General features: G+C 39.4%; 1 protein-coding gene across 1 annotated transcript in view; it reads right to left on the reverse strand.

The window, feature by feature from the left end:
- Window positions 1-9,194: 9,194 nt before the first annotated feature.
- Cht7 (chitinase 7) overlaps window positions 9,195-21,948 on the reverse strand; it is a 174,136-nt gene continuing 161,382 nt past the window's right edge. The window contains exons 6-16 of the mRNA XM_071586184.1: window positions 21,382-21,691; window positions 19,633-19,871; window positions 18,153-18,349; window positions 16,834-17,054; window positions 15,519-15,673; window positions 14,688-14,828; window positions 14,233-14,380; window positions 13,888-14,073; window positions 12,164-12,286; window positions 11,802-12,003; window positions 9,195-10,743 (exon numbers count right to left, since the gene is read on the reverse strand). Coding sequence (XP_071442285.1) covers window positions 10,523-10,743; window positions 11,802-12,003; window positions 12,164-12,286; window positions 13,888-14,073; window positions 14,233-14,380; window positions 14,688-14,828; window positions 15,519-15,673; window positions 16,834-17,054; window positions 18,153-18,349; window positions 19,633-19,871; window positions 21,382-21,691 — 2,143 coding nt within the window. The 3' untranslated portion in view covers window positions 9,195-10,522. The remainder of the gene's footprint in view (window positions 10,744-11,801; window positions 12,004-12,163; window positions 12,287-13,887; window positions 14,074-14,232; window positions 14,381-14,687; window positions 14,829-15,518; window positions 15,674-16,833; window positions 17,055-18,152; window positions 18,350-19,632; window positions 19,872-21,381; window positions 21,692-21,948) is intronic.

The following is a 21,948-nucleotide window of genomic DNA, read 5'->3' on the forward strand; positions in this document are numbered from 1 at the left end:
AAAGGATAGAATATTGTATAGAATATACATGTATTACTGGAAGTGGCAATAGCAGACCCGACGAACTTGGTCATTGTTCAGGAATACAATCATAAGGAGGAAGAAGTCGATACGATTCGATTTGATAAGTTAGAGGACGTAATCGCGTGCGTTCCCGCAAGGAAACATTTGATAGTGATGGGGGATTGGAATGTGTACATGTGCATGTGGAATGATATAGTAGACGAAGGATGAGATTGTGGTGAGGTAGGGGGACAACTGTTTAGGAACAAGGAATGATCGCGGGGAGAAATCAATGAGTTCTGCAGGAGACAGGGGTTAATCATGACTAAAACTTGCTGTAGACTAAGTGAAAAGTGTAGGTATAAATGGGAAATGCCAGGGGACTCAGGAAGGTATCAGTTAGATTATATTATGGTTAGGCACAGATTTAGGTGTTGAGTGACCAATTCGTACAGATTCCTGGGAGCGGTTACGGACTTGGATCACAATTTAGAAATAATGAAATGTATAATTTGATTCAAAAAGATAAAGCAGGGAAGGTAGTTTGGGAAATGGAATGTCGAAGCAATAACTGGATTGACCAGGAAGGAGCATCAGTACGCTGTAGTAAAAATCATGAATGAGGGAAAAGAGCTGAGTACTATCGTGGAAAAACGGGAATACTCGTACATAAAAAAGGAAATAGAAGGCCGCAAAAACCGAACGAGTTGTTGACAGGAAAAGGAAACCATGGATTACGGACGATTTGATTAGAAATGTAGATGAGAGAGGAAAATAGAAGAATTTAAATAGAGAGCTGAGTAGAAGGAAGTGCAAAACGTTAAATAATAAACTGAAACGATTACAAATACAGCAAAAGAAGCGTGGTGGAAGATTCAGTGCGAGAGGATATGGAAAGTTTGCAGAGGAAGTGTGACATTGGTGCGCTACACAAGAAGATTAAAACACTATCGGGAAGTAAGAACGGGAAATCTTTGCAAACAATCCAAATAAGTCAGTGAAAGTATTAGTTAAGCCTGAGAAGGAACAACAGACAGAAATGTAGGGAAAAATTGCATGGTATAGAGATTAGACCAGCAAGCTCAAAGATAGAAGGAGAATATGACGTAATTGAGCATAGCTTAGGTCCAGGCTTAATCGACGGTGAGATAGAAGGAGCATCTGCCTTGGCTGAAGTGGATTATTAGGAAAAGGATGGAGAGCATGGCAAATGATAACTTAAAGGATGACCAGTTTGGGTGCAGGAAGGTTACAGGAACGCATGATGCCATTGCAGTTATGAGGTCATGATTAGATAGGAACGGATGTCTTTGTCTGTCTCGCAGATTTCGAGAAAGAGTTTGATAGGGTAAACCTACTGTACTGTATATATTTATTCACACACGCGAGTTGCTCGTATATTCTAGCCTAAGCGTGGACAGATCCTCAAGGAATCACAATTTTGATCATTTGTAGTAAATACTCCACATTCAATTCACGTATGCGCACTCGTATTTAGGAAACTTTCTTAAGAAAATTGGGAGGGTCAGGGGATATAGAAGAACGATTTTGGTGACAGAAGAGGAGGGAATAGATAACGGGAAGTCTCAACGTCGACTCAATGCCCAAGCTTCTGTAGAAAAAAACACGTTTTAAAAAGTCCAAAAATACGTAGATTTGTAAGCGACTAGTGTTGAGGTTTCTTGCATAATGCCGCGTTGCAATTCGTGGACGGAGTTGTAGTAAATACTCGGTAATAAAACTGTTCCATGGGAATAGATAATTCTGACGCTGAGGATTAAAACTATCGCCTCTCGTTTCTGTTTGTCGGTTTGAGCCTCAAAGTCTCTATGAAGTTACTGACAAAGTCATACCTACAAGTCACTTGTGCATATGACCAACTAGAGGTAATGATCAAGGGTATTTTGCTAAAGAAACACTTGGTTGTGATAATGGAGTTTAACGTGGTGAAGGATGAATGGAGAAAGGGAGTTTTTACAAATCATCTGGGCACAATTTATCAATGATGTGATGATTATAGGATAAGAGATAGTGTTTTTTGAGAGGAATGATTTAAGCACCGCATTAGCCATGTGGAAAATTCCGGGAGACCCAGAAAGTTTAGCACAAATTTTATGAACAGCATCATCATTGCGTAGTTTCCTGGGAGCGGATATGTATTTGGATGATAAGAGATAGTGTTTTTTGCCACGCCAAAGTAAAATTGAAGATGTTCGTTCGCAGGTTTCCGCGGCGATGAGTAGGTGATTTCCACATTTTTCGGGCTGCGTCCGCGTATGTCGTTTAAATGCACAACAGTTTCGCCAGCTATCCTGCTGGCGTCCTCAGGTCAAGGATGGAAAGAAGCTCGTTGTCCCGTCTTATATAGGGAAAATCCGGCGCCAATATCGGGAAATTTCTTGGCCAATCAGGGAACGTCCTCATATTTGCGCGGAATAATTCTTTTCCACGCACTGTGGAGTGGATATCCATCCTCTCTGTTAAAATTTGGGAAAAAAATAGCGAAAGAAGAAAAATACTTCCAGAGAATAATCAGAGAGGCCATTGAAATCGTTAAAAGGCTAGAAAATTCGTTAACAGAAGGTTACGCCCTAGTTTCTCCTCCTTGCCTCTTCTTTCCATTTTTTTATTTAAGTCCCTTCTAATATGGGGAATATTTTGTAGGCTAAATACGAATTGGATGGGGCAGTCGCAATTAAAAAAAAAATTATTTGCATGTAATTGATGAGTCTTAATTAGTAAAATTACGTTAAATAAAATACTAGGTCGTCAGTTTCATTTTGAAAAAGAAAAATATACAACTCAATGTAATATTTGCAGTTGAAAGTCTTAATTTTTACGCCACCCGTTTGTTCAGAGTACTGATCACGTGTTTTCCTTTAGTTGTGGACAATATTATCAAGCTAGCGTACACATTATTTGTTTTACAAAGTTGTTCTAAATCTGGGAATAATTGATTGTTGGTCCTAGGGAGGAATTTGAATGATATACAGCGTGCATTCCAATTGTAATACAATTGATTTTCCCGCACCGCTCCTATTGGTCGTAGTAGGATTAAATTACTTGGAGTGGGTGGGCGGACGCTAAGCTTTGCCGAGAAACCGGTCTTAGCGCTCTCCATGCTGTTGGTGAGATGTCAGTTATTGTAAACCTCTGCGCGCCGACCGTGCCATGACTCAGGCCACAACCTGATGATGACGCTTTAGCGTTGAAACCGGTTGAACGCAAATAAAGGACAGTGGAAAGATACATTATGTTCTTCAGTTAATTCTGAAAAAATCTCTTGAGGCGACTAACAAAATGATTCGTGAGGCCCGAGGGGACTCTTCTTCGTCCCACTCACAAGTTTCGAGGTGGTTAAAAGCCTTTAAGGTTAAGGGCTGGGAAGAGGTCTCACGACGAACAACGCTCTCTCAACGGCCATCAATCAGCAAAACCAACAACAATGTGGCTAGTGTTGGACAATTGTTGGACTCTAACCGTCGATTGGGTATTAAGATGGTTGCGAATGAACTGAACTTGTCGTCTAGTGTTGTGTTTTGCATTGTTACTGAAGATTTAGCGATGAAGAAAGTTTGCGCCAAGTGTGTTTATCTTCCCATTCATTCTTTGTGTAAATCACATTTTTCATATAATTTTCACAGTTAATGTTCCCCTAATTTCTTTTAAATATTTTCTGATCTCCTTTTCAGTATTTTCTTATTTTTTCTCTTGTTCCTTTGTTCAGTAATAAGTTTCTCAAAGCCAGCTTGCACACCATTATTTTCGTCCCATTAAATGTGTTTCTACTTATTTTTTCCAATACGTTTCTGTTAAGACCCGTTGCATCTGTGCCATCACACACTTTGGTAATTACCTGTGCTATCCTTCACATCATTGACTATTATTATCAGTAGTCTACCGGTTTATTTACGTTTTGGATGGGCACCCAACAATTCACTTCTCTCTCCTAACAAAACACAGCCCAAAATCCCACTACACAACAAGCCCCTATTTGTTCGTTCGAAGGGTTCCGCGGCGATGAGTAGGTGATTTCCACATTTTTCGGGCTGCGTCCGCGTATGTCGTTTAAATGTACAACAGTTTCGCCAGCTATCCTGCTGGCGTCCTCAGGTCAAGGATGAAAAGAAGCTTGTTGTCCCGTCTTATATAGGAATATACGAGGGTCATCCGGAAAGTAGTACCCGTTCGTGCCGCATGAAGTGCTGACGACGCGAGTAGCCGCTGGACGAGGTCAGATAGCTTCAGTGGCTTGTCTGCCTTCTCTGAGCCAAGTTGCGTGGCGCTAGCATTGCCTGTGTTGTTTCTGTGATTGTTTACAATGTTTAAAAAAATTGAGAACGCCGCCAGTTGTGAAGTGAGGGCAGTGATTAAATTCCTCAATGCAAGAAACGTTCGCCCATGTGATATTCATCGCCAATTAAAGGAGGTGTATGGAGACAATGTAATGGACGAGTCGTCTGTTCGGCGGTGGTGTCGCAACTTCAACATGGGGAGGGGGAACACACACGACGATGAGCGTTCGGAGAGACCGTCTGTCATTACAGACCAACTGGTGAGCTCAGTTGACGAATTCGTGAGGAACGATCGGCGCGTCACAATTGATGACATCTGTGAGCATTTTCCCAATGTTTCTCGAACAATTGTTCATGAAATTGTTAAACACCATCTGCATTATGCAAAAATTTGTGCAAGATGGGTCCCTCGCGTATCTCAATGAGCTGGCGGCGAAGGACTATGCAGCAGGAATACAGAAACTTGTCACACGTTATGACAAATGCCTTAATTTGCTTGGAGATTATGTTGAGAAGTAGTTTAAAGTATCCTCTTTCAAATAAAATTTTTTATGTTTGTTAATATTTACTTTTGTGTCTTTATTTCACGAACGGGTACTACTTTCCGGATGACCCTCGTATATAAGACGTCCTATATAAGACGGGACAACAAGCTTCTTTTCATCCTTGACCTGAGGACGCCAGCAGGATAGCTGGCGAAACTGTTGTACATTTAAACGACATACGCGGACGCAGCCCGAAAAATGTGGAAATCAAGCCCCTATTTATTCGCACTCAGCTGGATAACGAGGGATCTGGGTTCGAATCCCGGTCGAGGGGAATGATTTTTACATTGGCATTGTTAAGTACACTTAGCAGATGACTCTGTTAAAAGTTACTGGGGTGGCATCTCCTGCTGTTTGTTGGAATTACTTACCTTTATTGACATTTGCCTGCTAGTTTTTTAAGTGTTTGGTGTTAAATTTATCATTGAAAGTAGCACATAGTTCTCCAGATTTGAGTCAGTTATTTGGAACCTTAGTTTGCTTCCACTCAATTTCACTGGTGGAAATACTTGATCACGTCTATATGTCGTTCCAAAGGGACATATATAACTTTTCGAATATTTTTTTAGCTAAGTGAAATGTTCAGTGGGTAATGAACCCCAGGAATTAATTATACCAGAAGCATTTTGATCTGGAAAAAGCTCATCAAATTTCTTTTTCGAGAATGAATTTGTTTTTAAATCAATCAGTTCCATTTTTAAGATACTAGGCATCTGCATTACGTTTTGTTCAACATGTGCAAATGGTTTTATAAATGCAAATTCAGACTTCTTTAGTAAAATCATGAAAACGACTTTCAGATGACTTGCAGTACCTTGAATTTTTGAATATTTAATGAAACTGCTATTATCCGCAGCATATTTACTCTGCTCTTTCAAATGCAGCAATAGACTCAAATCCTAGTTTTGTAATTGGGAGATGAACTGTTAAAATTTAATTTTAGACACACTGCTGATATTTACTAAGTTATGAAATAATTTATTTTCCCTTGTAGTTTTGCATTTAGATCTTTGAGATACATACGTGCGCATATATATATATATAGATAAACATCTTTTTTTGGGCTTTAAACGGAGACCATAAGATTTGTCAAATGAAATTGGTTAGTTATATCATTTAAGAATGCCAAATCAAATAGCCAGTTATTGTCAATAAATAGGGTTCTTTCATCAGGTAGTTCATTTTCCTGATTCAAATAATTGGAAACAGCAGTTTTCAATTTCCACAATCTTCTCAGAACCTGACCTGTAGAAAGCCAGCGCACTTCACGATGAGGGATAGGTTCACCATGGCATGCCTCAAGCTGGCGGCATAGCGGCATAGCTTCCTTCCTGGAGTGGCACTTGAGGTTCCCTATGGTTCCTTGATCCATTGGTTGCGAATTGGCTGTTGTGCTGGGTGGGAAGAAGACCAGTTGGATGTCGTTCATCCGGAGCTCGGGAGAGTGGCCAGAGAAATTATCGAGACACTCTGCGTCCCTGCTGGCCGAGTCGTCCGTCCCACGCAAGCGACATCCCCTCGAAATGCTCCGCATAAAAGTGGCATAGTAGCGAGGGTAGGGGGTGGTATAGTAAATTTATTTTGCATTGAATTTTGTCGGGACCGAGCAAAAGTGGTAAAATGGCGAGAGTGGCATAGTATCGAGGTTGCATAGTAACGAGATTTGGCTGTATATATATTTTGAATCTTACTGTTCTAGCGAAACAGGACGGATATGTGCGGTTTTAAGTGTGTGCGATTCAAAAGGGTCTGATACACTCGAGTGATTGCGTGCTTACGTGCGTCCATTCTGTTTCGTTTGTTACTGCTGTATGTTTGGCGGGTCCCTGGCTTAGGGGGAATCCTGGTAAACCCTGAAGGAGTGAGTGAGTACTTGTGAATCGCAAAGGTCACTGTTTTCGGATAAAACACACCCGAGTGGTTGAGTGAATGAGCGAAAGCGCGCGCGTCCACCTGTTTTCTAATTTGACTTGCCCCTGTGTCACTGCCACAGGAGGGATCCTTGTGAACCCTGAAAGAGTGAGTACTTGTGAATGCGATTTACGGGAGTGCTGTAATTCCTTAACACACCCACCCTTGTGATCGAGAGGCTCTAAGTTTGTTTTTTTTAATTTTTATCATTTATTTTTTATTTTAAAGTGTGTGATTCAGGTCTACGTGGGTCACTGTTTCTTAAACACACCAAAGTGACCTCGTGTGTGTTCCCTGTCCCACCCCACTTTCTTGTAACTTTGTTTTTTCCCCCACCCCCTTTTGAACCTTGTGCCAATCAAGTTTACGGACTCGGCTATCCCGTTTTCATTGCTCCAGTACCGTAGGTACGTTCAATTTACATTTACAATGAGTAATTCGATTAAATATTACCGCTCAGCACGCATGTTCAGGTTTGAGGTCGTTACATTCATCCATTGCATTTTGAGAAGTGGAAGTTCGGAGACGTGTTCTAGGGCTATGTCAATGCAAGTTAAAGAGCGTGCTGTTATCGAATTTTTAACTCCTAAAAAAGTGACTCCCACTGAGATTTATTGCCGTTTAAAGGTTGTTTATGGCGATGATGCTGTTTATAGATGTACTGTAAATCGATGGGAATTTCGTGGGTGCGAGCCTGGAAAAGCCGTAATTGTTGATGAAACACGCAGCGGACGTCCCATCACTGCCACAGACGATAAACATTGCAAACTCGTGTAAAAGTTGACTCAAAATGACCGGAAAATCACTCAAAAGCATAATACAAGCCATCCATATTGGCCACCTGGCGCCAATAATCTTGCAACATAACAACGCTCGTCCACACACCTTGCGCGCAAATGGAGAGGCTCTGCGAAACCTGAAATTTGAACCGATTCCACACCCTCCCATATTCCCTCGATCTTGCGCCTTGCGATTGTTATTTGTTTCTTCAGCTCAAGAGATATAGCAAGGGTAATCATTACACCTCGGACAATGAGGTGAAGGCAGCTGTCAAGTCAAGTGGATTCGAGAAAAGTCGGAAGAGTTTTTCAGTGATGGAATGAAAATACTTGTTGGACGTTGGGAGAAAAGTGTCGGCCTTAATGTTGTCACTCTGTCGAAAAATGATTGTATGATTTTGAAAATCAAGAATTGTACTTAAATGTACTTTTTGCCCGAATTTGTTATTTGATTTTTTTCGTGTTCCACAAGCAATTGTGTGCAGTACTTTTCAGCCTACCCTCGTACATACAGACACAACTTAGATTTTTGCTGTATGCTCAATGGTCTTTTTCCTGCCCAGAAAAATATACTTATTTCTGTTTGGAGATAATTACTTCATGGAGTAATCTGAAATGAAATGCATATATGCTGTTGCTAATTTAAAAAAATTACAATTTTCCATTATATCAATACTGCATGAAAAGTAACTCTACATATATTAACTTAAATGCTAGCTGACAGCTGTTAACTCTCATTAAACATCCCTAGGTACCCACTATTCTACCCAAAGTTATTATGAAATCCATCATCAAGTTAAACGTGTCTATGAGGAATTGATCCATACCATATTCATCGTATGAAGAAATGATATCATGACTCAACTGCTTTGAATACAATAAGCACTGATAGTTGAAAGGATGCTGGCATTTACTCATAGAATGAGTGACTTGTAAGTTTTGCATAAAAAGTATCGGTGACAACTTTTTCCTGTTGTGTGCGTGAAGTGCTGAATTCAGACCGTGTCAGTTAAGCATATGCATGATTGCAGATAGTGTTTGCATTGAAAAGATGACAGTGCACACAAATTGTCCCTGGAAATTTAGCAATGCAAAAGATCTGTGCTTAACTAATCCCGAAAGTCTTGACGGATGACCAAAAGCAGCAAGAAAAAAAATAAAATCATCATCCTGACGAATCCCCAACCCCCTTGCAGTCCTGGCTTAGCCCCAGCAGACTATTCCCTATTCCCAAAAGTGTTAAAATCCTCCCTCTCTCAAAGGATCCTAATTGCCATTAAAGAAGCTTGCACACATACCCTTAACCCCCTCATGGAATATGCGTACCTCGAGCCTTCGGGTCACAGATAAACCACTCCGGCAAAAGTGTGTCGACACTCAAAGGATGTACTTTGAAGAATTTCGAGGTCTCGTATGAGCAATATCTGAAAGAAATCAAGTTTTCCAAAACTTTTTATGCAAAGCATGTATGTTAGAAATTACTCATTCACAGCAGGAGTGGATGCAGGGACCATACAAAAATACATTTGATTCCAAGTAAAAGTTAAGCCAAGCTAGTTGCACATACATCTATTTATTTATCTGCATAGAATCACAATGCAGCAAAACAATCATTGAGGGATATAGATGCAGCTCATTGAGCAATCGTCTCCTAACTCAGCATCAATGCTTCTCTTCTCACACACAGGTTGACCTATACGTAAATTGGGACTCTGGATCCACCCCTTAGGAACCATTAAATCTAAACGGTGAAATTATTTTTACTCAATACAATGATGTTCTTGCATGAACACTGGTTGGTGCAATTTGAATCAACTCCCTTGTCCTGTTCTTCTTTTGTCCTCTAGCCAATGAAATCATTTTCTCATGATCATTCCATGCACATTTTTAACCTGTTAGTTCTGTAGAAAATTCCTTGGCTGACAGGACAACCCCTGACTTACTGCATCGTGAAATTTCATCGTCTGCATATGATCATAGTTATTGATTCACAGTATTACTGCTATTAATAGTGGTAGAAGAATAAAATGTTAACATTCTCAATTTAAAATTAAAAAATAGATATTTATTCACATACATAGTTCTGAACATAATGTACTATTTGATCCGAATTTCAATTAATGCCAAATATTGAATATTTTCATTGTGTGGAGGTACATGAAAGGTAAAAAAAAGGATTATGTAGGAGTAACATAAGTTATAACACTTTTCAGAGTGACAATTTACATAACTTACTCAAATTTTACAATTGTTAATCATTCAAAAATTAAATTAAGCAAAACCTACTCAAAGTTCTTACTGCATCTGTCACACTGAAACAAAAAATAAATTATCATTTCAAATTTTTTTAAACCTGGTAAATATAAACCCTCCTTCCATCTGCATAAAATAATAATACTCATACATTTCATTTTAAACAGAACAGGACTTAAATATGGCAATGTAGTAGAATGTTTTCATTGCTTGATGATCTTTCGTGGCTTGTAAGTACAGGCATTAACTCTTCCACCCTTTTGGAAAAAGAGCACACAATCCAGTGCTTATTTACAAAACCTTCTAGACAGTTCCTCTTCTGGGAGAACTCTTTCTTCAGAACTATACCTTCAGGATAATGACTACATCTACATCAAGTATTTTTTTCTTATCTCATATTTTTCTATAAAATACATATTTTAATGCACCCAAATATAATTTTTAAACTTTACATTCCAAATTTAGGTACCAAAAATTCACCTGGCAATATTCAATGCGTTTTTTTGAACCTTTAAATCATGGTGAATGCATCAATAGAGAGAGATGAGTCATGTCTTCATTGGTGCAGAAGTTATGGCAGCATTACTTTCTTTTTTTTTTTTTTTAACTTCCCCACGCCGAAAGTCGGAACAGGCGCATAGATTGTGATAGTGGGGCTACCATTTAAGTTTCTGCCACTTTCCTAAAGAGTAAACAAAAAAATGTTCATCACAGATCCATAGTCCGCCGCGTTTGTCTATCTCCTCTTGGCCGCCGGGGGCGCTGGGGTGTGGTGCATGCATCCCTCGACGTTTTCGGGCCAGTCGCACACATTCTCGTTGGGGTTGAACACTAGTTGTGACGGGCAAGGCATGTGGTGCCGCCTCTCCCCCTCGCACATGTAGTACATGGTGCAGTCCATTTTATCCTTGTGGTAAGATATGTGGCCGTCTTCCTCTTCGCAGACGACCTCGTTGGCTGCATGTGAGAGAGGGAGGGAATGAGAGAGGCCCACGGCATGAATTTACTTCAACAACTTGCAGGCTTAATTCAATGCCGGCTTGGTCAAAATAATTAATAGAGAATGAAACAGTTTCCTGCCTTGGCAACTGGAATTAAATATAATGGACTGAAAAGCAGATGATGCCATTTCTCTGCAGTACCAAGATTGTATTAAAATCGATTGCTATCAGTTTTTACCAGATTTTCAATGGCATGAAAAATTGAATCTTCATAGGTATATTTTGTGATGTTTTTGAACCTTTAGATTCAATTTTCTCATCATAAAGATGTTCAAAGACAATGATTGAGGAAGAGTCAATAAAAAGCACCGCAAGAATCATTTTAGGGAACCAAGAAAAAAGTACAATGCAGAGTAATGCTCAAATCTAAATAAACATCAGTCTCAGTCCATAAAACTTCAAAAATTTCAATGTTTACTCATCAATCAGAATGTCACCTGAATGATTACATGACCTTGTCGTACTCTGTCTCGCAGGCATGACATTCTAGGAGTGTCTGAATGAAACTAGGGCATTTACAAAAATTTAGGCCAAAGTAGCTATCCACTGCTGGATTTCAACGATGCACTGAGCAAATAGTGGCAATGGTAAATGTTTATCCCATAATTTTATTCCCCTCTTTGGAATATGGACCTTAAGGGTAGGATATGAGATGAATGTAACAGCTAAAAATTATAACATTGTGCATTAGTTATTTGTATTTATGCAACTATCACATGTCCCACTGATTATTGAAGAATTCATATTTTTATAATAGTTTTTCCCTTAAATGTTGCATATATCAAGTTATTAAATATAAAAAATTGGCTCTATAAACTTCCATTGTTTCAGAATCAAAATACATAGAATTGTGTGATTCAATGCATTATTATCTTTCACTGCAATCACAGAAATATTATATTTTTACTCTGACGACAGATTTTTTTCCAATAATGAATATTTTGGTTTAGAACCACTTCTCCTTAGGGACACTACAGATAACAGTACACAATGAGGGAAATGCGGCATACTTACGATTGCGAGTGGTATACATTCCACTGGGGCTGTGTGATTCATATGGCCCATCGTACACCAGAGGAACTTTGTAGTCTTCCAGCTCAGAATGCATTGCATTGATAAGAGGATATTTCCCAGTGCCACATGACCCGTGGAAGTCATCCATGTCAACGGACCAAATCATAATACCTCCAAAACCCATTTCCTTCAGCCAAACCATCTGGAAAAATAATTCGCATGCACTTAGACCACCTTTTTTTACTACACCTTAATCATTCATTGGTTTGTTCTAGCACGTATAGCGTGCAATGTGCTGGAAATATCAGGAAAAACTGAATTCATGCGACTTCTCCATTTGTGTGTGTGTATTAAATACATACCTTAGTCTTAAGACTCCTCTCATCGTCAAATCCAACCCACTGGTCATCTTTGTAGGCAAAAGGTACTTGCTGCTCATTATCCCAAACCAATGTTGTGTTGTCTCCATGCAGGAAGTCACACACCTTGAGATTTGGATTGAGGAAGGAACGAATTACTAACTGGCAACAAGCACTCTGGGAGATGCTCACTCGGGGTGAAAAGGCTCATCACAACTGGATGGGGAGCTATTTGCTTGCAGGTTTAAATGGGATATTTGCATATTTTATACCTTAGCTAATAATCAAAATGTTTTGAAACCTTTGCTTGCATTGCTCAAAATTTTAGCTGATTTGTTAAATAAAAACTTTAAAAAATTGTTGCTAGGATTGCTAAAAAGTGATGTACTGAAACAATAATATAATCACTGAGTTTTATTCTAAAATTTAGAAGACAAGGTCATATTTAAGATAATTTTTAGCACCTCTTGGAAAACAACCTAATTAGACATTAATTTATTAATTAGAAAAACAGGAAACTAAGGAGAAGCTGTGTATCACTGCTGTAATTGCATAAATATCCATTCATTATGTACCTAGTCTGATAAAGGTTTCTGAGCATACTTCTGGCACTGATTAACATCTCAATGTAGGAAGGTGCTGGCATAAAAAATTGTCTCTCATGATTAGGAATAGAACACATCCATTCTTCATGACGCTCAGGTCAGTCATTAATGGATACCTGCATATATACACCAAGGTGCAATTCCACTCAAGCACATTTAAAATGGTCAGGGTTCACACTTCTGGCATCAAGTGCAATTTACCCATCCAAGATTTAATTTTACCACAAAATAAACTACCTACCCACAAAACACCTGCCTAACTAAATCATGCAAGACACAAAATCCAATATGCAAAATTGAAAATTAAAAGATTACAGAAATGGTTAAAAGATATTAAATGAAGCACTGAATGCACAATTACAAGACCGTTGAAATAATAATGAGATTGAATATGAACAATGGCATTACAAAGTTTGGAGATTGTAAATTGCAGCATCATAAATTTAGTAAATGCCTGGTATCCAGTCACGTCCAGGGCTTGACCATGACTTGGGAAGAATGATGATTCTCTCACAAATGCATCCACAAAAAACATGACATTTCACACACAGACTTGTTTCAAGTCAAATTTATCTTCTACACAACGACCATAAACTTTTAAAATCCACTGTCATCATTTCATCTGATTTTTCCACATGTGGATTGTCTTTCTTGTACAACAGTTTCCACCTGACGATGTTTACTGAAATGCCAATGTAACAATCACCCAAAAAACTCAATGCACACAGAGAAAACCTGGAAGAAACGCTGAGATCATCCTCTGGCATTGTAACCGTAGCCACAAGAACCATGTTTCCAAGGAGAGTTGTCAAATCACCCTTGACTCCTCGTTTACTGTCTTTCATAAAAGAACTTTTGATACAACTGATAACCTTTACATTAGCTTATTTTTGTTTTATTTTTACAACTCGATTTTCTTAACTATCCCAAACACACTATCATATGGGTTTACTGGGTAAAATATATTTCTTAATAAGAAATGATAAAATAGATTTACAAAAAAATAATTTCAGTGTCAGTTTAAATTCCTTCTCTGAGTACTGTGTTGATTTCTCATCCTTTGGCATGTTTACATAATTTTATTCTAAAACCTGTTGACAGTGAATACTAGTGAGCCCTTACCTCATAATAAGACATAAAGCCAGCCTCGCCAGTGTATTTGCCAGGAGTGCCTCCACCTGAGGCAGGGGCTCCTATGTCAAATTTGTTTGTATCCACCAAGTTGAATGAGCGTCCGTAGGTGGGCATCCCAATCATGAGCTTCTCCTTGGGCGCTCCCTGCTTCACCCATTCACGTGCACTGTAGTCCTGTTTTCATGCAAGCAGAAATTATGCCAATTGAGAAGAATATCAGGGACGCTATCATGTTTGCAAGTTGGACGCAATGTCATTTACAAGTGTTCCAGAGCTAATGAGATCAATGATCAATGCATATTTTATCAGCAATAATGTTAATTGAATACCTACCACTGTCAACTTCTTTTGATAGCTAGTAGCACTCTCCAAAGGATAAAGAGGGCTGTTGTGCCCAACTTGCCTCTCCCATTGGCCGTGGAAGTCATAAGTCATCACATTGATAAGGTCCAGGTACTTGGAGATTTCAGGTACATCATATCTGGAATGCACCATGAATATTTCAAAATCACAGTTGTATATGAGCATAAATGGTCATGGAAGTGCCAAGAGAGGGTGTGTATGTAAAGCTGAACGATTACATGGCAGAAGTGAAGTTTGTCCAAAAAATTCAGAATGTTTCCAAAATAGCTATCAAGAAACTACTGAAATTATGATGCGAAACAAATTTCCATGATTGATATGGCAAGTGCAATACAGGTATAAGACCAATGTGTTAGTATGCATCACAGGTTTTCATGAGTACCACTTGTATAAATGAAGAGGAAGGAGCTCAGTGGTGTACTCACCCAGCGGCGATGGCTTCAAAGGATGCAGGGACTGCGGCTGTGAGCAATAATCGTGGCTGTCCAGATGTCTTGGCCTCACCTTCAAATGCAAGTCTCAACTCCTTAAGCAAGTTCACATAGGCCACGCGGTCATCAGCTCCTCTGCAAGAGGTCATGCAATGGTTGAATTATATGTATCACAAACATTAGAACTGATTCGAAATGAAAAGATTGCTTTCTGCATGACCAATGTTTCATTAAGAGGTTTTAAGAGGTGTTGAACTATTTTCATGTCAGAGGAATAGAATGGTTATTCTTGTTACCACTTGTGTAGCTGAAGATCATTTAATGATAGCTAAATGCATCAGATTATTTTCTTATGTTTATATTTCTTGATAAACATAACAGGATCAGATTTTTTCATTGGTATATTAATATTTGAGAAAGGAAGAATGTTTAGAAGCACAACACTTAATACATTACCAAGTGACAGATAAATATCATAAAAACATACTGTCCCTTGGCCATTAATAATACTAAATGTACAGCGCAAGTTTTTTCATCATTTCAGTTATAAGCAATTTTCAAATTTCATTGATTCTCTTGTTGCCTGGACGTGATTTTGACATGAAAAATTATGAAATATGAGTTTGGATAAAACAACTTTCCATTTTCAAATTAATTTTCCATTATTAATTAACTGCAACTAGGTTAGATTCTATGATTCAGTTACTTAACTTATCGGTTAGCTTGTGTCTTGATATACAAATGAAATATAATAAAAATAGTACTAGCTTTGCTCAGTAAGTTTAAAAAGAATAACAAAAAAGAATGCCACTGCTAATTGCATACCTGGGGTATTCCCAGTCAACGTCAAGTCCATTGAACTTGTATTTTCTGAGGAATTCTATGGCATCATAAACAAACTGGTTCATTCTGAAAACATTTGAGGTTAGCTCTTTGAAGGGCGTGGATCCAAATGCCCATCCACCGATAGCAAGGAGGACCTGAAAAATGGAGAGAGATTTGTGGAAGAGTCCTTTAAGTAACTCCAGTTAATAAATTTCCAGATGCAGCCAATGACTGCAAGAAAGAAAGTACATGAATGCATCATTTTGATGTGACATGAGTAATTTGAATTGAGTTGAAATTATGGAAAAGCGCATATCCAATGAAGACATATATTTGGGCTTTCCTCATAAGTTATTTCACATTGAAAAAATGGCAAATTGAAATAATTTGTTTCTACCCTTTGGGAATAATGTTCAACACAATCTCATGCTTAAACACTGAACTGAGAAGCATGCAGATGTTCAATAGACTTATAACAAAATAGTTCAAACTAACAACTGGATGACTGTTTTAACTTATGTAAATCTCTATATTCAAAATGATTTATTTTTAACAATGTTAGTGCACTATTAAGACAGTAAGGCACCCCAATAGACAGAGTGTTTGTCTATCTCCTGAACTGAGGATTGAAATAACTTGATTCACATGGATTTTCAGAGCAAAATCAAAGGTGTAGGTCTTATTCCCTTAATCTGAGAACCTTGTTGGCCACCATGGGGGAAAGAGGAAAATGAGCCGACCCACTTTCTCTTACTATTTGGGAATTTCAATTATCAGTGGACTTGACCCCTATTTCAGTGCACTTCATGTTGAAGAATGTCATAAAAAGAAATGGATGTTTAAGAGTTAGTTCTCTCTATGCTTAATGCTTATGCATAATTCTTGTTCTTCTCAAATAAATGTATACATCATTATTTAAATAAAAGTATTCATCTCAAGTCTACGCCTCAACATACGAAATCTTTCAAGTCCAGCTTGATTTAACTGCAGTAAGTTCTACATCTAACTGTGGGAGTTTTACTATTTTACTTTCTATAAAAGGACACTTAATTTATAGGTGAATGTGGGTAGGTGAGTGATGAAGTTTATTCAGCCATTGAAATTTCAAATCACAGCCACAGTCAACATCCATCCCAATTAAAAGTAGTATTGATAAGACTAAAGCAATGAAAATCCATGCTTTAAAGCAATAATCTTGAATGGAAATGCCATGAGACTTCCCATTTAAAGTTCGATTCATGGCCCAATGGAGAACATGAAAATGCTAGAGAGCACAACTGTTGGAAGAATGGTGGTCCATTCAGGTACGACTCACCTTCAGCTTAGGGTTCTTCTCCCTCAAAGCAATCACCTTCTCGTACATTTCTGGGTCCTTGTCTTCGTCAGCTGCTGCCAGGCGATGGTCGCGAAGGGTTGCAAATGCAAATATCACATGGGTGCAGAGGCCTGCGTTGACGTCTTCTGGGCCAAACCTTCCAGCTCCAGGCCTCTTTGAAGACCAGCTAGTCATGTAGCAGAGAACTTGCGCTGGTCGACCTGCAAGGAATTATGGCACTCATTAGTTCTTAAAACCGTCTACTGAGAATACTCATTAATGCCACTGGTAACCCAATAAAAATAATGAATTAAATTCAAAAGAAACTGCGGGAGATGCCGCAACATTAACTTTTAACGGAGTATCTAATATGCATTAACACATGCAATGATTTCAGAGTGTAAAAATCATTTGCCTTGCGAATGATTTTTACACTCTGAAATTTTTGCATTGAAATAATGAATTCAGTTATGCTAAGTGATTTTGATGATTTGGAATTAACAATGTACGAGGCATATTCATAAAGTAAAGGCCGTTTGCTTATATTTAAATATTGGCGCTTCAGAACACAGTTTCACTCCTCCTGAAGCGCCGTCTACTGATTCATTGAGAAGCTAAAGCTAAAGTTAAAGTGATTTTAAAACTGGACGAACAAATGTCCATGACGAAGGGCGAAGTGGCAGGCCCAATATTCTGACCTATAAAATTGTTTCGCAAGTGGAACAAAAACTGCGATGTGATCGTCGATTGATGATTCATGGCCTGGCTGAACTATTTCCTCGACTTGGACCGACTACTGTCTACAATATTGCCACGGTAAACCTCAGATACCACAAATTGTGTGCAAGTTGAGTACCGAAACACTGCTGCCAAAACTAATAAGAAAAATCAAGATTTTCGTTTGGAACTCTTTGACCGCCCACCTTACAGTCCTGACCCTGCACCTAGTGACTACTTCCTCTTCTTGCACTCGAAGCAGTGGTTCGGTGGACAACGTTTCGAAACCGAAGAGGAACTCAAGAACGGCGTTGTCAATTAGTTCAACTCTCAGGCGTCGAGCTTCTACGCAGAGGGTTTAAGGTAACAAGTGCAGCGGTACGGATATTGTTTAGAAGTGAACGGCGATTATGTCGAGAAGTGAAGTAGGTTTGTAGGGAACTAAAAGTGCCAATGAAATGTTTTTTATATGAGTATATTTTTTTACTTTGACCAAACGGCCCTTACTTTACAGAATAGGTTAACTGAGCACTTCTAATAAGAAAAGAATATGCCTTTAGGCGGCTATTCGTTCAGTTAGACTGGTGCATTAGACGACTCACTGTTTGCATCTGAGACATCCTGGATGTCATTCTCCAACTGCGTGGCTGGCTTGCTCTTCACACGGTTCAGCAACTCGTTCACTGAGATCTTGATGGGTGGTGGGATGGAAGCCTCCGTCTTCAGTGTGTTCTTAGCAACCTTGCTCCAGTCAATGTCCTTGGCATTTCCAGCTCGTGGGACACCCCTCAGCTCTTCCCTAAAGGGAAAAAACACATTGGAGGATGTGTCAGATGAACTTGACATCCACATGGATGTTTGTAGGGATTCTGAAACAATGTATGGGTTCCAAAGGATTAGAGTCCAGGGCAGATGCCACAACCAGCTACGGTGATAACCTCCGAGCATAAAAAATACTCTTGGCTGCGTAAAAGTCATAGGGATCACATAAATAAGGACCATTTTGAAAGGAATTAAGTGAAAAAACTTCCTTCCTCGACTGACAAGCATCGTGAAAGAGTTCATCTTGTGAGCCAAATCCGAATGGAAGTCCCTAACATGGATACACACCACTTGGTTCCTTGTAGTGTGCATGTCGGGTGCTTCAATATGCTGTGCAGAATAACTCTCGTTTTGTCTCAATATGATGTCTACACATTCATTTTAGGTTTCATTGCATATCCAATCTCAAATGCTGCCGGAAAAATGATAATTCTGCATTGTTGAAGGAATGAAATGAGAGCACAATTCAATGGCGTCGTGCTCAAAAAACTCTTGAAATTGCGTCTTATGTGTTTAGAAAAACTTTGTAGATTTAAACAAACTTTATTTCAATAAAAACGGTTCAATCACATATGTGACATCTTCCTTCCCATAAGATGTAACATATGTGATGAAACATAAAACAAAACAAACTTTTGTGAACTCTACACAATTTTTCATGATTCCTCCAGGAACAGATTTTTTGTCTGCGACTTTTGCAGTAAATTTAATGATATTAATTTTTCCATGATTTGAAGCAATTTCCCCTCATGATTATGACCAGTTAGTAACAACTGTGATGATTAGAAATATTAAAGTAATAAAATTTCACAAAAGTTCCAAATTATTTTATGATATTGCCAACGTCATGGGTTAAAATAAATTGGTCTCCTTGTTTATTTTTATGCCCATGCGTGGGTCAACGTTGCTGAGGTGTTAGTTGAAAGGTGGACGAATCAGACATAAATGTGGCCCCATTCCCTCACCCTCTGCATTGGCGATAATCAAGAACAATGGGTCAAGATACTATCCCTTTGTTCCCTCGGCTGGCAAACCACAACTGCTGAAGTTCAATTCTTTTGGTGAATTTATCTATTTCAAACAGTACCCAGGAAAGATGACATAAGTCATTCCTAAGAAATGAAAAAATTGGGATGGAATAGAATTTTCCAGTAGGTTTCACGTGAGAAAGAGAGAGTGATTAGGGAGTAAGAACAAAGTTAATCACATTCTAATAAAAATATAATTAAATCGCCAAAGGTGAGAGACTCGCCCGCGCACCTCATAGCTGCGATCAGCGGGTACTTGACTCCACCACCGCAGACGGCCCCCGTGAAGTCATCCATGTCCACGGTCCATACCATGGCACCTGCAAATCCACCATCCTTGATCCACTGCATCTTGTTTCGGATGCTGCGCTCGTCGTCAAATCCCACCCACTGGTCACCCCTCACGCAATATGGCACCTTCATCTCATCGTCCCAAATGTAGGAGGCGCCATTGCGCAACATCTCACACACCTAGATGGGGGGGGGGAGGAAATGGTGAGTCGGAGAGTAATATCTCATGGGACGAAAACATTTCACTGTTTCTGATTTGTACACGGAAGAACCAAAGGTAAAGAAGAGATCTTCGTAGAAAAGTCCGAACATTGATTAATAACCATGAATAAATGTATAAAAATGCCCTAATTTTAGCTTAAACTCCATCAAAAATTCGAACCTCCTTTAGGTTTTCAAATATTTCAAAATCATTGACAGTATCTAAATGTGCACCTAATTCTAAATTATAATTTTGGCCAAAGTTTAAAAAATACTTTATTAATTTAAATCCTAAGAGTAAAATTCTAGGGAAAACGGTAAATTCAATTTTTCAGGTGAGATGCAAACATAAGTGGGCAACACATTGGGTGATATATCACTTGGTGATTTTTAATGCATAATATAGACCAAGTATTTTGGTTAAATCAAATAATGCCATATTATGTACTCATAATTAGATGAAACCAAATTTAATGATCAAACGTATACATGACGCAACGTATGCGCTGACTTGTGCACTTAGTAATTCTAAATTAAAGATGAAATTTACACCATCATTCATATCATGTGGCCAGTACTAGTTCCAATGTCCCACTCATGAAGAGAAGTGGATCTGAGGATTAGTTTTGCTGCGGAAAACTTCAAGTAGATACAAGCTCACCCAACCACTGGTTGACATATGTAAAATCTAGTGTTTACGGATGTGGATTACTATAAACACAGATGGATTTACCCTGGGGTAATCATTACTATTCTTTTGAGACACATTTACTTAAAATATACATTCGACTTTGTTTGAACAATATTTGTCGTGAGAAAATTCACTCTTAGGGTTGTGCTTTATGCTACATATTCACTCCTCAGAGCAAATAAATTTGAAAGTGCCAATAGTTTGCTTTGCTCTTTGGTTTCTTAAGAAATGATTGCATCTACATGCCACCCATGAACCTCGTCTGGAGGAACCTGTAAAGTTGATAGTAGTTTTTAGGGGAGGCGACCGACAGCTGAGGTCATCTGCGCCATTAGTGATGGACAGGAAATGATGAAGGGTGGAGAGAAACCCGGCGTCGGCTTCAGGCTGCTCTTAATGATAGGCGCCGAGGGGTCCCCAGCTTAACGTTCCATCCAACGGACGGCGTACTCACTCAAAGCGCTCTCCACAAAGCACAATCCCACGCAGGGGTCGGGGTGCCACTGAAAAATATCTATAGCCTCCAGGAATCGAACCCGGGCCTTCAGTGTGGGAAGCCAGTACGCTAGCCTCCGCACCGACCAGATCCTCCTCTGGAATGCTGCGTAACATCAACAACTGTTTCCAGAGGACTTAGAAATAGGCATCTAACTTTTAAGAAGTCGCCCCCAGTGAGCCAGTGTATAAGTGATGACGAGGAAACAGTATCAGAATTCATAATTGGCGAAACGAACGACGACTGCTGAAGAGTACGAGGACGAGGGAGAAGCCATCTCAAAGAGAAGAGTTCCAACTTACTTCGTAGTAGGCGAGGAATCCGCTCTCCTTGGTGTAGTCCCCGGCTTTGCCGCCCCCGCTGGCCGGTGAGTTGACGCCGTATTTGCCAGGGTTGGAGAGGGTGAAGGTCCGGCCGTAGGTGGCCATCCCGATGACCAGCTTGTCCTTGGGAGCGCCGAGTTTCACCCACATGCTGGCCGCGTGGTCCACCGAGAGCTGCTTCCTCCACTCGGAGTCAGAGGAGGGGGCGTAGAGCGGCGCGTTGTGGCCAGTCTCCCGCTCCCACTTGCCGTGGAAGTCGTACGCCATGAGATTGATGAAGTCGAGATAGCTGCCGGGAGCAGAAACAAATCATTATTATAACTTGAAGTCGTAGTTCTCTGATGACCTGAATATTTTTGTGAAGTAATCCATGACACAATTTTTTCCTAAAATTAAATATCTCATTTTTATCTCCGCGTAATTTTAACTCACCTCAGGCAATTCAAAATCTCCATCCTTAACCTCATCCACGCTTACCTAACATCATCCCTTCTATCACAACTTTGGCCATCCCACCTCCTTCCATCTCTCCTCCATCATTTTGTT

Source organism: Hetaerina americana, unplaced genomic scaffold (genome assembly GCF_022747635.1).
Source record: "Hetaerina americana unplaced genomic scaffold, ioHetAmer1.1.p SCAF_21, whole genome shotgun sequence".
Classification (NCBI taxonomy): domain Eukaryota; kingdom Metazoa; phylum Arthropoda; class Insecta; order Odonata; family Calopterygidae; genus Hetaerina; species Hetaerina americana.